Here is a 15,793-nt window from a genome sequence, read left to right on the forward strand (position 1 = left end):
ACATTTCATCCAAAAATGGACATTTTAAATAGAAACATTTTGAAGCATTATAAATGTCACTTTTGTTTATTTTAATGCATCCTGCTGACTAAAAGTGTACAAAAAAAACAACAACTTAATGTTCCCAAACGCTAGTGAACATGTAGATTTCATTCTTCTGTATGTTTCTCTGATTTTTTTTCTCTCTCTGTCTGAGCTGCGGTAGAAGAGACATTTGGGGCAAGTGATTTATTTAGCCCACGTGTGTTCCTCTTTCCTGGTGTGTGCATTCACCATCACAGAGATGCATTACCTGCTTTCATGGCTGCTGTGTTTCAGCTCTCTGTCCTAAACACCTCTATTTCTGTGGCAGTGTGGTGAATCATTCCAGCAGCTATGAGAGAAGAACTGCAAGACTGAGCACTTGTCAAGAACACTTCTTCTGTTCTTGGAGGAGAATATATTTAGAAAGGAGTGACGTTGTTGTGTTGAGTGACGGGGCTGTGTGTGAAGTGGGAATCACAGTTACGATGATTTCTGTGTTACCATGGAATGTTTTCTCATAAACATGTCTGGCAGCCCTTAAGGGCAACCTTCCCATAGGAAAGAAAAATTACTAATGAGATCTCCTTAATAACTCCGGATCCAGTGAAGATGAAAAAAATTTAGTAATCTCATATAATGAACTCTCAATATGAACTTGCTATGATCATTTCTCATTAGATTCTTCCAAGACCAGATTATCTGAGCTATGCTGTTCAGTTTAGTTTGATAAGATTAGACAGACTAAATGTTAACAATGGTCTGTTTGTTTTGTTTAGGGAATGTTAGACACGAACATTTGAGACTTAAACATGGCAGAGAACTCCATTAAGTCTCCTTAGCCATGAAAAAGCAACCTCTGAGCAATACAGTATTCACTGTTTTCAGAAATACAGCTACACTTGACCAAATGTTTTGAAGGCAAATCGTCTGAGTTGAGTAAGCGAGTCTTGCCACATCATGTCAGCAGTATGTCGGGATCCGTCTTTTTCACTTTGACAGCTGTCCATCATTGTTACCACAGACTTGCTGACAGCGGTGACATGTACTGACGGCATCTGTTCTAGTGCTTCATCTGTGGGAGGTGAAGCTCACCACTGATAATGCACACATCCCCTCATTTATTTATAGTAAGGTACCATACTGAACATGTGATCATCCTCCTCATCGAGGTGACTTTGCGGTTACCGTTCTCACTAATGTCCTCTTTTTTTTTTTTTTTAGGTGAAGAAGTTTGCCAAGTACCTGGATCCTAACGCTCATGGCAGAATTAACTTCAAAGATTTCTGTCATGGAGTGTTTGCAATCAAAGGTAAGAGGACAGTTCTCTTCTGAGCAGTATTTCTTGCCCATAAATACCATTGATGAATCTGAATTCTAAAAACATCAGAATAAAAATCTCTGAAATTTGACTACAAAAACACTATTTAAAATAACTTAGCTATATTCATATTCTTTCGACAAAAATTTATTTTATTGGAAATTAAATTTATTTTGTATACCTTACCCCAGGTTTCACAGACTGGGATTCAGGACAGAACTGCAGGTGGTTCATGAGATTAGGAAAAGCTAGTTATTAATGAAATCATAAAAATCTCAAATTCAAATGAATAATTTTAAAATACAAAATAATGTAATATAATCAGAATATTTTATTTGTTTAACTGCATATCATTTGATCATCACCAACATCAGAGAACCATGAATGTGCAAATATGTTTTTAATATTAAAATATTAACCTAAAATCTTTGGGAATACCTCAAATAAATGTTTTGGTTTGGCTGTTGAAAAACTTTTGGAATCCCTGCCTTACCCCATTGAAATAAAATATTATTGTTATTAATAATAATAGGTTAAGAAAATATTTATTGCTAACTTTACTTAAAAAAAGTATGCAAATTTGCTTATCGACAAAAATACTGATTATAAATATTATTTTTATATGTTCTGTAACTTCCTTTTAAGCCCTAAATGTTCATCCTGTGGCATCAAATACTTCTGTTCCATCATACACACACAGCCGTTAAGTTCAGCACAAAGTGTGCCAAACTCAAAGGTTCTGCATAGTTGCTAGACACTATGTTTCTTTAGTCAGACACTTTCCGAGATGTTTCCGAATTAAAAAGAGCATGTTGTGCATCATTCCAGAAATATGTACGCAATTTTATCTCCAGACTAGTATTATCACTCTATTTTATTGAACTGTTGATCAGAAGAACCCAAAGGTAGATAAAGACACACAGCTCTTGTCTTTTTAGCATTCTGCATTGACTTCTGTGTCTGGTGAAAATCAAGAATAGTAAGGGATAATGAATAGCCTGAGTGAGCAGAATCTGATTAGAGATCTCTGCTTCACCACAGAACACTCTTGATCTGCTTAATTGAAAATAACCACATATGAACAACAAATTACGAGCGTTTCTGGGTGTGCCTTTAATTAACCATTTATCAGATTGAAACATTTTCTCATATAACGACAGCTAGTAATTCACGTGTTAGCGTGGGTTGGGCTTCACAGTTAAAAGATGGGGGGACGTGATTCCTGATTATAGCATCAAGCATCACTATGGGAAGTTACTGTGTAATCATGGTTCGAATTTCACATTATTTATAGCTGTTTTAAGACACTTACTCCCTTCCCTATTTCACTGTCATTAAGAGCGCAGTAAACAGGGTTACATTTGTCAGCCAGGGACACATATGCTGCTTGGTAGGACGTCTGTGTGCCAGCGCTCTATGGAAGCGGCTGAAGAGGGAGACATACTGTAGGCAGGCCAAATGGGCTCCAGGCCCAAAGACTTTGTCCCCCAGTGTCCTGTGTTTAATGAGTCCCAGTGGTCTTCCCACTCACTTATTCCCTAATGAATCTCCCAATCCCGTACGCACGCACAGCAAGTCTACAAAGCCAAAGCCTATGTTTGTCCTTTTGAGGTCCCAAAGGAGACTGCACTGTTGTGTGTTGTGTAGGATAGTTACCACTGTTTCACCATTGGTCTGTCTTTGCTCTGCTAAAACAGGCGTATTGTGCATGGCTTTATATATTTATGTATTGCCCACAATATGTTCCCATTTGGGACATTCCCGGAGCCAAGGCGAGCTGTGGCCCACTTGAGATGTCACACAGAGCACTGAGCCTTCAGTACATTTCATGTTATGTGACTATAAATGGATCAGAGGCCTGGGCTGCCCTTCACTGTGCCTCTCAGTGTGTTATTTATTCATGAGATTTTACTTAGCTTGTTGTATTTCTGCAAATGGGTTTGTATATTTGAGAAACAACATAGCCATGTATTTAAGAGAACGATTCCCCTTTCCAACATGATATCTAGTGTAGAACTTTAGTTTTGATCTAAAATGTAAATCTTGACAATTTTTTGGGCTCTCATAAGTGGAGCAAAGAATCTCTAAATTTTACAGTGGGTGTAGTTCAATAATTCAAGCCTGGTTTGAGAAAACACAAGATGTCGTCAAACAAAGAAATACATTTAAAGTGACAGGAGCTGATTTATACATACAGTGAAATAGCCGTAGTGTCTGAGTGAGAAAGCTGCGCTTCTTGAATTAGTCAGTGTATATCTGAGAAGCATCTTTTCTCTTATAAAAATAAATAGATACATTAAAATCCATCTAAACTTATGTAGTAGTGGTGATGCAAACTTAAACAATAGCCATCTTGTTATTGGTCTATTTTTTTTATGATACACAGATCATTTTTATAAAATACAGGCAACTCAAATCAATATTTCATGTCCATGTATTTATTTATTTGCAGAGTAATCATGGAATTTGTGATAATAACTGGGCATGAACTCTTTCTTGTTTGTTTTTGAGACGTGTCTTGACAGGCCAAATATTTTTCTTTTTGTGATTCAGGCTGTGAGGAGATCCTGAAAACAGCACTTGGGACCCCCAACATCAGTGCACAGTCATACCAGACGGACAATGGCTACTACTATCAGGTGGGCCGATTTCTGAGTGTTTGGCTAGTTGATGCTGTTTTTTTCTTTTCCAGATGACATGTGCAATTATACCATTGCTCCACACAAAAAAAAGTCCTGCTCCCCAGAAAACACTGCTTGTTTGTCATTGCACCGCATTAAATTAATAAACATTGACCATATTATTAAGGATTTCCGAGTTACTAGAACTCTAAAAGTTGGCTATGGAGATGACTATATGGTTGAAAATGTTGTTGTATGTGTTAGCACAGAGAAATGCTTTTTCAGTGGAATTAGCTTCAATAATATAGAAGAAAGTGTTTTTGACTTATGCCCTATTTGTGAAAATAATAAATAGCATGAATTGTAGCACTGTTTTGGCTATGGCTGGCTTGAACCAGGCTAATATATTTGTTGCACAGGTTTTGACTCACTTTCCTGGGGGATCATGCACTCCTGCTCCTGCTGTTTTTGTTGGCAGTGTGTCTAGATGCATTATGACACTTAATGGAAAGAGGCATCTATTGTTCTCTGATATAACATGGAACGACCTTCCTTTTGTCTGCTTCGGTAGTACAGATTCAGTGCTTTGCTTATGTGAACTTGATAGATGAGAGTAAGTGGAGCCAAAATGCATCCCTAGCATATCAGCTCTCACTCACATATAAACAACAATCCATACTGCCACTGTTTCACAGGCTGCTGCTTGAGTTACAGTTTAAGCCTTGTAAAACTTTAACCTGACACCGGATGTTTTAATGGCTGCTGTCAACATGCTGTATATGACTCAATGGAGCTGTCCGTCAAACAGCCAGAGTGGAGGGGATTCCTGACATCCACAGACACTTGCTGTACACAAAGATATTTAGATTTATTAAGATGCAATTAATCACACACTTTGTTTTTATTAGAGCTTTTAAAGACCTTGATATCAAAATCCAAATGCATGTCTATTGGCTGTGAGGTCATCCATATGCCTGTGTGCTCCTAAAGCTAATTAAAATGCTCTTTGAGCAGATGTTTGCATGTAAGATGTAGTCTTAGTCTTTTTCTTCTTGGAAAATGCACCAAAAATATTAAAGGGAATATACAAAAAATTTGTGCAGTAAAAAAAGAGTGAGACTGTTTCATGCCACTTAACTGTTAATACCAGAATGTATTGCTGGTAAGCAGTCAACAAACAATACTATAACTGTGCCAGTGTCGTCCTCTTTTTTTTTTTTTTTCATCCATGGTAGAAACTATAAGGTGTTTGCTGTACTTTGATATAAAACTTTACTTGCTCTTTTTAATGAACCAGCATTTAAATTGGGTATTAACACCTAGTTTTGAAAACATTTTCACTGTTATTACTCAATTTATAGATTCCCTCATTACAGTTAATATCACATCTGCACAAGAGCTGTTTCTAATATTAGGGTTAAAACCGGTTATTGCAAGAGTGTTGCATCATCACTAGGTGGCAGTGTTTGGAAAGAAAACAGATGAATTTAGCTATAACAGACATAGAAAAGGCTTTTATAAGCAATGCAGCAACACTTTGGAAATAGTGTTATATATGTACGTGAATAACAAGGATTAGAAATTTGCTCAAAAATGGCATTATGCAGATTTATTGCTTAACATATGGCATACTGATCTAATATAATTGGTATTATAAGCTGGATCATGTGGATATTAAACACTGAAACTGAAGCAGCTGCAGCAGCAGAAGTGAACAGACCTCCTCTACAGTCTGATAAACACATTCACTGACACTAGGAATGTAAAGATGAGCTTCATAACCATATTGTCATTTATATACTGCTTACATAATGACACCAGTATGAAAACCTGAAAGAGAAAAAATAGCAAGAGAAATGAGAGAAACATTAAGTTTATAGCTAAATTTGGGACTGCTGTCATGTGAGGATGTGCAAGTGAAGTCTGTTCCCTTGTTTACTGCACTGCTCTTTGCTCTTTCTCTGCTCTGCTGCAAACGGTTCTATTAGCACTTCAAATAAACACTGGACTGAAGCTCTGCATTGATCTTCTGCGGGGCACCTTTTTTCTCTCCCTCTCCTTCTTTCCAAAAACAAAAAGCATTCAAATGTTAATTTTTGCTCTGACGGTTAACACGACACCATAAGATGGCAATAATATTTCTATCACAGAATTTCATATGTGTTTAAAGTCATGGACATATTTTCTAACTGAACCAGAATGCAATTAAGCTGCCATTTGCTAATACTGTGCAATCTCTGTGTCCTCACTGGTCGGGCAGCACAGTCATATCAGGTTTTTCCTGATCACAGCAGTGTAGTATGATTGCTGTCACAAAGGGACCCTGCCATACTAACACGCCAATGTTGTGTAAATGCATGTCTTAAGAATGTGTGTGCGTTTTGTTGTATGGATCATAGTGTGCACACAGCATGTTTTAGAGATTAAGGTTACAGACAGCTGATCAGATTGACCAAGCATGTTACCTCTTGTGGAACAGGACCTGCTTGAGAGCAGTTAATGGCTTACGGGTCTGTTAATGCTACTTATGTGAATATAATATCCTTCACTGACACAGAAACATACTCTTCACTGACACTTTTCTCTCTTTGGTTACCAAGTACACTAACTTTTGATAAAACTGTAGGAAAAATATGTGGCTTGTGGTGAAAATGACGGCACAAAAGAAATACAGTCAAATTTTGTGTAAAATGTATAGCATTCATATTGAAATGATGTATGGATGTAAGGATGTATGAATTGATTTCACTGTTTGTGTGCATTATCTTAAGTTTAAAGTATATAAAATGTTCAAAATATATTTTAATATTTTAAGATAAAAAATTGGTAACAGTTACCAAGAAACTTTTAATGTGATCTTCATATATAGAAAAGAAAAAGGTGTTATGTCATTTTATTTTTTTTTTCAAAAATCACCACCTAAGACAAAAAAGTTCCTATTGTTGAAGAAACCACTATTCTCATTCAGGAGCTGTGATTTGGTTTGTATGCCTATGTGCGTGTGCGTGTATGTATTGTGTTCGGTACAGATCACTCGTGATCGGAGATGTTTCTTCTGAGTGACTGCTGCTGAATGATCTAGAGCTCTAATGAGCCTGTCACATTGATTACACTGATGGATAACCACAGAGAGAGAGCACTAGAAGAGCATGTGTTGAGGTGGTTGTCATTTTACTAGAGATATTATTCAACTCTTTTGTTGTTAACTTCTAAGGAATACAAAGTACATTTTTTATTTTCTATTCTTATGGTGTTGCAGTCTCAGCTTTCTGCCTCGAATATCAGTGTCTGTACACAATGTCTTGTCATTTTGTATTACTGTAAAGGAAGGTGACTCTTTGGTTGGCCTAAGCTGAATCTGTAGAGAAGAGACTTTACTGCTGGTAATTGAGAGACTGAAAGTCCTTGGCTGTCATTGAGACAGAGAGATTGTAGAGTTCAGTGGTGGAGAGAGCAGAAAAATGCTCCAGACACACATCTGTCTCTTTGCTGTATTCATCAGTTCTGCTCTATTGTCGGTATCTCAGGTCACACCAACCCTAGTGTACATCAAGAGATTTCAAATAATGGATGATACAGAAGGTACTGAAGATTCAGTGAAGGGACTTTTTGTGACGTTTTTGTGATTTATATCCATTCAAAAATGGGGTTGGAAAAGAAGTCTCTTATGCTCACCAAGGCTTCAATGGTTTGATCAAAAATATAGTAAAACAGTTTAAAATCATTGTTTTCTATTTTAATATCTGTAATATATTTGCTACAATTTATCTATGGTCAAATGAATTGTGCTGCTTAATATTTTTATGGAAACTGAAATATATTTTTATATATTTTTCAGGATTATTTGATGAATAGAGAGTTTAAAAGAAACAGAAATCTATTACAAATGTCTTTTCTGTCACTTTTTATCAATTTTGTGCATCTTTGCTGAAAAAAGATTAACGTTTTATAAAGAAAGTCTTACTGAGCACATTGGGGTATCATCATCAGCGTCTGAATGTGCTCTCATCTGCGCATCACCATAAAGGATCTGTATCTGCTCAGAGTGGAATGAACGTGTGTTGAAATGAGTTGCAAAACAACAGTGCCACAGCTCTCCCTTCATCAGCAGCACCGCAAAACTGCTCTATGTGACACTGAATTAAAGAGCCTAAAGGAGAGAAGAGGGATATGAAGAGATATACTGTATATGGAAGAATAGATGTTTTTGTAGCCATCATTGCTTGGTAATGGGTTTTGATAAATACGTTTGTCTTAATGATCTTGCATTTATCAGTGTATTAATTGGCAGGACTTAAAGGGATAGTTCACCCAAATATTAAAACAACCCTCATGTTGTTCCAAACCTGTAATACTTACTTACTTCTGTGGAACACAAAAGAAGATATTTTCAAATATGTCTGAGTGTTTTTTATCAGTTGAAGTCAGTGTTCTTCGAAATATCTTTTTCCACAGAAAAAAAGTTTTGGAACAACATTATGAAACTAGTTTGATATAAAAATATGAAAGTGTTGGTGATCTAGTCTGTTAGAGATTGCATATCATCTGTGTACCAAATGAAAGAAAATCAAAAAGTTATTGGCAGAACTGCCAATACAGCTGACCTTGTCATTTTGTCCAGGGTCAAATTATAAAGGCAACCGATATTTGGGTGATGCTGTCCAGTACTACTACCCACTGAGTCCAATCACTGCCATCAGCATGCCACTGGGCCGTGTTTATCATGTTGTTTCCTCTCCTCTCCGTCTGGGTTGGTGTGAGCAGCCAGGTTCTGAGTGTATGCACACTTGAATGAATAAAGAATGTCATCACACGTTAAGTACAAGCTTTTACAGCAAGAAGCCAACTGTCATGCCCAGCGTGAGCTTGAGGTTGCCTGACATTGCTACCATTAGATGAAATGTCAGCATGTTGCTTAGAACCATGTGCATTGTGCACAGCAGGAATTGGTACCTTTTCGCAGTAATATATACTTGAGTGTGACCTCTGTGCACTTTGTCAAGTTTAATGTTGGGTCATTTTGTCATTTTGTTGAGCACTTACGTTTTGTATTAACAGTGGTGCACTATTGCCAGATAAAGACATAGCCAGCTATTTAATATAAAACAAATGAGCACCATGGGGAATGAGCTTTGTTGGCTGCTGTTACATTTTTATGTCTTTAGTACTCTGAAGAGACTTGCATGCTTTGGTTTAACCAGTGGTTCAAAAAATAGTTTTTCTTCAGGACCAGGATTTTACATTACAGACCAAATGCGCTAGCAAATTTGCTCAGTGTAAAACAGTAAACAAAAATGCCCTTACAATGTTTTTTCAGTATTATTCAGAAACTATTATAGTGTTAATTAATATTTGGAATTAGTGTTTATTTTTATATTTTCTGTTTCATTTCAAATATAAAAAGTATAAGTAATTTGTAATATTTTTAATATAGTTTTAATTTGTTTTTATTTTAGTTTTAGTAATTTTAGTATTTAAACATTTCAGTTAGTTGCAAAGACAAAAATGCTAATTTTTAAGTTTTAGATTTTCATGTGATATTTAGGTTTTACTTTTATTCCAGCTTTATTTCAAAGACCAAAATTGATTTTAAAATTTTAGCTAAAATGAAAACACTGGTCCTTATTATTAAACAATGAAATTTATTATTACCTTGACTGAACAGGCCCAGCATGAAAAATGATTTGCGTCACTCCTGGGGAAAACCCACTTATCCCACCTTAAACTGGTTTAAACTGGGCTTGACTGGTTTAGGATCATCTCCCAACCCTACCAAGTTGTTTATCTGGTTTAGCAAGTTGGCCATGTGCCCAAATCCCATTTAAAACCATCTTGACTAGGCTGGGAGGCAAGTTAATACTAGAAAACCAGCTTTGGCTGATAAAAATAAATAAATAAATAAAAAATCCAAAACGGATTGTGATCTGCATTGCAAATGAACTTATATCTATAGTCTGGGTTGTTTACTCTTATACCTTGTGTAGTTCTAATGCACGATTACATGGTTAGTTGCATTTCTTTATATTTAGCATTGTTTTGTGTGCTATCAGAACAGACCTGTGACTCCTTTATACATCACAATCCACCAGTTCAGACCTCTGGTTTTAGCTTATAGAGGAATACAGTCATTTGTAAGCACACTGTGCCCAAACTGCCAAGCCTGTGTTCACTGTGTTCCCTCCTGCTCTTCTGCCTGCTGCTTACTCTTGCTGTCTCTCACTTCATCATCTATTCATTTTCTAATCCAATCTGTGTTACACAAAGCTGTAGGGCTGTTGACATTTATTTGGATTTTTTTTTTTGTTCAACTCATTATTATTCTGCTGTTGTCCAGTATGTGTGTGTTGTTTTATTTGTTGTGCCTTTTGGCTCATGTGGTCTGATTAGAGAGTGGACATTTTCAGCCCCCTTTCTTATTCTCTTTCCTTCTTTTCTCCTTGTCTTTCCTCACATTCCAGAAGTCCTGTTAATCTACCAGCTGTCAATCACAATAATGGAAGGAAAAAGTAAAGAGAAGGTTAGAAGAGTTAAAAGCCATGCTCATAAGCACACAGAGAAGGAGACGTCACTCTCTAAATTAAACCATTCCAAGTGATTTATGCACCCAGAACAACGTAGCAAATACACAATGCGCTGGAAACCCCCAGAACATCCTGAGACTAAAAAACAGTACACCTTAGCAACCACATAGTAACACTCTGGCCACTACCTAGAACATCCTAGCATCAGGATAGCAGATGTCTAAAATCAGTCAGTACACTTAAGCAACCACATAGCAGATGTCTAAAAAACCCTCAGAACATTTTAGCGATAGGGGTGTGTGAGATTTATTGTCTACAATAATACCTTAATTGTTATTTTAACAATGTACGAGCTGACATTGAGTATGTCACGAACTTTGCAAGCCTATTAGAATGCAGTTAGAAAGCCCCTATAATTTAAGTTATGAAAGCAAAAAATATCCCTTAAGTAATATCACACAAGCAAGAGTGCTATTTTCCTGAATATTAGCGCGTGAGAGTGATCGCAGATGTTGTATTGATTTTAGACAACAGTTAAAAAACAAGAAGTTAATATCGAGTTAGTTACTTCTTTATGTTTCACCAGTGAAATTTGTTTCAAACAAAGTTGGAGCAGAACATTTTTTGCATCTCACAGCAATACTGTGGTGTTTTGTTCCTGAATGAACCTCTTTTTGAAAGAATCATTTGAGTCAATGATTCAGTGTCCCATTCATAAAGACAGCCGCTTGCTTCGTTTCTAACTGAATCAGCCGTTTTGAACAAATCGTTTGAATGAATGATTAAATGAATCACCCATTAAGACTTGCCTCCATCTACTGGCAGCTTTAGTGTCATGTTTATTTATCCATAGTCTCAACCTCAGACGTCACGCCCACAGACCATTGGCTAAACGTCTGATGCATACAGCACACACAATTGGAAACACTTCAGGAGTTTCGAGGTCCTCATCTGATTGGTTGAATTATACAGGATTTCTGGGAGAGGTGTGTGTCACGTTCTTTAACGTTCTGCCTGAAAACAAAGATACCATGATGCCAAACTCCTCATGTTAGAAGAAAACTGGCATGTTTTCAACTGTGACGATGAGCACTTATCAGGATCATCTAAACGCTGGATTTCAAAAGTATATGTAAAGTTCGCAGCATAGACTCTTTAAAACCCATCCAAGAGACACAGAACAAAACATGATTGGTTGCTTTACCTGTCGGTCATTTGGCCTCTTGAGGGGGACTTGGCCATTCAAAGCTCATTCAAAGCAAAGGTTCCCAGACCTTCTGCCGTCAGTCTGAAGGTCTGGCTAGGTGAGACTAATTTATCCAGGCCAGGCCTGTACCAGCACAAAAACACACTCATCTAAATATTGCTTACTAAATATTGCTTAATTATCGTTATTGAAAAAAAAAATATTATATATCGTATATCGTTTTTCAATATCATACATCCCTATGTAGTGACTGCATAGTTATGCCTTGCCAACCATTTAGAACATCCTAGCAACCAGACAGCAGACATCTTAAAATCTTAGCAACCATATAAGATGTGTTTATTGCAATTAATTGTCTGTTTTAGGGCTTTGGTGATTATGCCGATTATCACGATTAATTGTCTGTTTTTTATGGCTTTCATTATATAATTGTGATTCATTTAAGGGTTCGGTAAATAATTATGATGTTATCTTTTAGTCTTTTTTGTGTTATTATTTTGCAGTGTAATATTACGTAGAGTATTCCAGATTCTAAGAATCGGCCAATACTGATCAACACCAGCGCTATTGTTTTTTCTACAACACTACAGAATATCAATACTGTGTTTGTGGAACTAATGGTCACCCTTCTTTTAAACCCTTTGTTAAACATAATCCACTAAAGGCCCCGGTATACTTCAAACAAAGTTCGTTTTCGTTCTTCGTTTGGGGCAAAAAGAAGTTTGAAAAGGCTGAGCGACGGTATACTGTTTCTGAACATTCTGACACCCCCGCGCTGCTGGAGACGGGGTGTAGATTAATGTAAACATGACTGGCGACGCTCGCGCGTATCCCCTAAACACAACAACGATGAAATGAAGAAGTGTAGGAAATCTAGATGTGAGATGGGCCCCAATGGTCAGAATAATATAGAAAAGAAAAATGATTAGCAGCAGTTCAGAGTCAAGTATCATGTTTGCAATACAAAAGAACCATTCTATTTCCATAATCAGTCCTTTACGGGAAGTATGAATGTCTCATAGTCTGAAAACTTTAGCATGATGTGAAACAAATATTGGAGTCATCTCAATAACACAAACCTGTTTGTTACTTTATTGTATCAGTGTTCATTTATTTTATTAAACTGGATAAATTATTACACATTTTTATATTTTGTGTGGTGTCATGATTTGATAAAAACAAAGGTTTATTATTGTATGTTCGTTTGCCATTTCATTTATTGTATACCCTTTAAATTCACTTATTGAAAGAAAAACAGCAGAAGCAGTATGGTGTAACATTTATTTGAAACACATGTATTTGGTACTTGCTACCTTATATCTTTACTCTTTCTTTTCATTCTTTTCATGGCTTTGGAAAACTTGTCTCGGATGTTTCTCTGCATCGCTGTTTGCATAACTCCGAGTCATCGACCAAGCTTCGTTGCAATTTCTTTCTAGGAATTAAATGCTTTCTCTGAATCTTTAAAGTCTCTCCGCGAGCGATCGTCCAGGTGCAGATATATTTGTGCAGCTCAGCTATTCCACACTCCAGTGTATTCATGTTGCTAGTGACTAGGCCGGAGATATTGTTCTCTTTTGCCTTACCTCCGTTGAATGAGAAACGAAGGGGTGAAAAAAAATTGCACGTGGAGAAGGTGGAGTTTCAGAACACACCCTCCGATTGCCTAACCGCCAAGGACAAATGAAAACTCAAAGGTGTTTAGGAGCCAAAACGAATTCCCCCAGAAAGTTTGCTTTGGTCAGCTGTTTCGAACTGCTGAAAGAAACTCAAAACGAACTTCATTTTGGCCTGGTTTTGTTCGAAATGATGTCATATCAGTTCGTTCTTCGATTTCGTTTGAAGTATATCGGGGACTTAAATACGCACTTCCTCATTAAAGAGAAAAACTACAATTGAATAAAAATATATAAGCTATGGAATTAAACTAGCTGACTGTATAAGTATTAGCAGTGCTTTGGTGCACATTATACAATTTAAACATGTTTATTCTGTTAACTATTTGTATTCTTACAAAATGTATTCATGAAAAAAGATAGAAATCATGAGGAAAAAAAGCTTCTAATAATCTTTTTGTGTGCAAAACTTTGATAATGTGAAATGCTTCAAACAGAGAGGCACAAAGCTCTTATGCACATCCAGGGTGCAGAATGATGTGATGTGCAAAGAGAAGAGAAATGAGAGAGCAATGAACTCCAGCAAGAAGTCATTTTATGCGAATCCCCAGACCTTTATCTACACATCAAGTATTATAATGGGAATATATCATCTTGCAGAGAGAGTTTTACCGTGCTGACTGTCATAACTGAATGTGATGTGCCGTTTGAATGCTGAGCGGAGAATAACTCACTGCTGCAGCAGAAGGAAGATCAATTTCTGTAAACTTAAATTTAACAGTGTAAACATAATTCTGTCGCCCACATTAAGATATAAGATATACCTGGTGCTCTTCTGTTTCTTTTGGTGTATCACTCCTCCTTGTGCCGGATAAAAAGCACAATAATCGCAGTTGTCTGAAACAACCACAGTTAGATCAAATAATCACAGTTAGACAGTTATTTAATTATCGAGACAGGCCTATTTGTCTGCCACAAAAATAAGAGTCAATTTTATTACTATTACTTTTCTTAAATGAGACAGCCTCGATAACATATGCAGCCTCCAAAATGAGACGCAGCTATGGTAACACTTTGGGAACCACCCTGTAAACCCTTAGTCAAGCACCATTCACATTTTCTACTAAAACTGTTTGTAATAATGGGGTTAAACATAATTTATTGTGTTCAAACAGCAGCTATGAAAAATATGCACTTGTTTATTTTCCTTTGAGACATGACAACAGGAAGCAGGTGGAGATCAGCCACACCTGACTGAAATCATTGCACAGTATTTTTAAAACCTGTGATCCGGGTAAAACAGTACAAACATGTCTGAAATAGAATAGCTTTTGCTGTGTAAACAGCATCAGGAGCCGAGTAGCAGTTGGTGATAGAACTGTGTGAACATCTGTTTTTCTGCAGCCAACACCCTCCTGATCTAACAGCATCCTCTCTCATGTTTCCACCCTCCCTCTCTTTCTTCCATCTTTTCAACTGCTCAGACTGTGTCTGTATATCCCTGCAGAATCACAGAGATAATGTGTAATGTATTTTAAGATGGTTTGAAGAGATGTTCATAGAGAGAGTAGCATGTGTGAGGTAAGAGGGTCCGGTTCGAGCTGCTGCACTGAGCTCATGGGAATCATGGGAAAGTGGGGCATCATTGATACACAGTGCAGAGGAGGAATGGAGGAGGATTGCTCTTTCTTTTGTTCTCTCTCTTCCTCACACACCTGCATAAACATGCATCTCCAACCTCACGCTTTGTCGGCGCCAGTAGCCTCGTGGGCAGCACACTGACATATAGCGCCGTTGCACTTTGCACGTCCCGAGTTCAAGTCCTGGCTCATGGACCTTTCCTGACCCTGCCCCTCTCTCTCTCTCTCACACTTTCCAAAAATAAATCTGTAAAAAAAAAAACTCACGTATATGCAGAGCACAACATATGTGAGACTTCGCAACTGTGGAAGTGTTAATGTACATGTGTAAATGTTCACTATTGATTAGATTTGCCTCTAGCAAGAGCTCATTGCTGCTGTGAATTTATGAGAAGTGTTAATTAAGGAAGCTGTTAAGATATTCCATAAATCCACTTTAGATATTGAAGTGAACTCTAGTTAATTTTTTCAATTTTATCGTTATTTTATATGCAGATTTCTTGTTAACGTTAAATAATGCTACACTTTGCTTAAAGGGATATATCACCCCAAAATTAAATTATTCACTCTCCCTCATGTTGTTACAAGAAGAAATGTTGGCAAGCAAACAGTTTGGTGATCATTTATCAAAATATCTTCATTTGTGTTCCACAGAAGAAAGAAGTCATAAATGTTTGTAATGACATGAAGATAAGTAAATGATGACAGATGGTTGAACTATTTAACCCTATGACCCTTAGGTTAACATTATTATAACTGTTAAAACCCTTTTAAAGTGAAATGTGATCAAAATTAAGCCCAGGGTTACATCACTTTCATTTTTAAGTTTTAGATTCAGGTTCATTT

The 15,793-nt window shown here is 36.8% G+C and overlaps 1 protein-coding gene across 1 annotated transcript in view; it reads left to right on the forward strand.

Moving 5' to 3' along the window:
- Positions 1 to 15,793, forward strand: part of rab11fip4a (RAB11 family interacting protein 4 (class II) a) — a 41,376-nt gene that overhangs the window by 4,660 nt on the left and 20,923 nt on the right. Inside the window, exons 2-3 of the mRNA XM_019067680.2 lie at positions 1,246 to 1,333; positions 3,896 to 3,981. Coding sequence (XP_018923225.1) covers positions 1,246 to 1,333; positions 3,896 to 3,981 — 174 coding nt within the window. The remainder of the gene's footprint in view (positions 1 to 1,245; positions 1,334 to 3,895; positions 3,982 to 15,793) is intronic.

The sequence above is a fragment of the Cyprinus carpio genome, chromosome A3, assembly GCF_018340385.1.
Source record: "Cyprinus carpio isolate SPL01 chromosome A3, ASM1834038v1, whole genome shotgun sequence".
Taxonomy (NCBI): domain Eukaryota; kingdom Metazoa; phylum Chordata; class Actinopteri; order Cypriniformes; family Cyprinidae; genus Cyprinus; species Cyprinus carpio.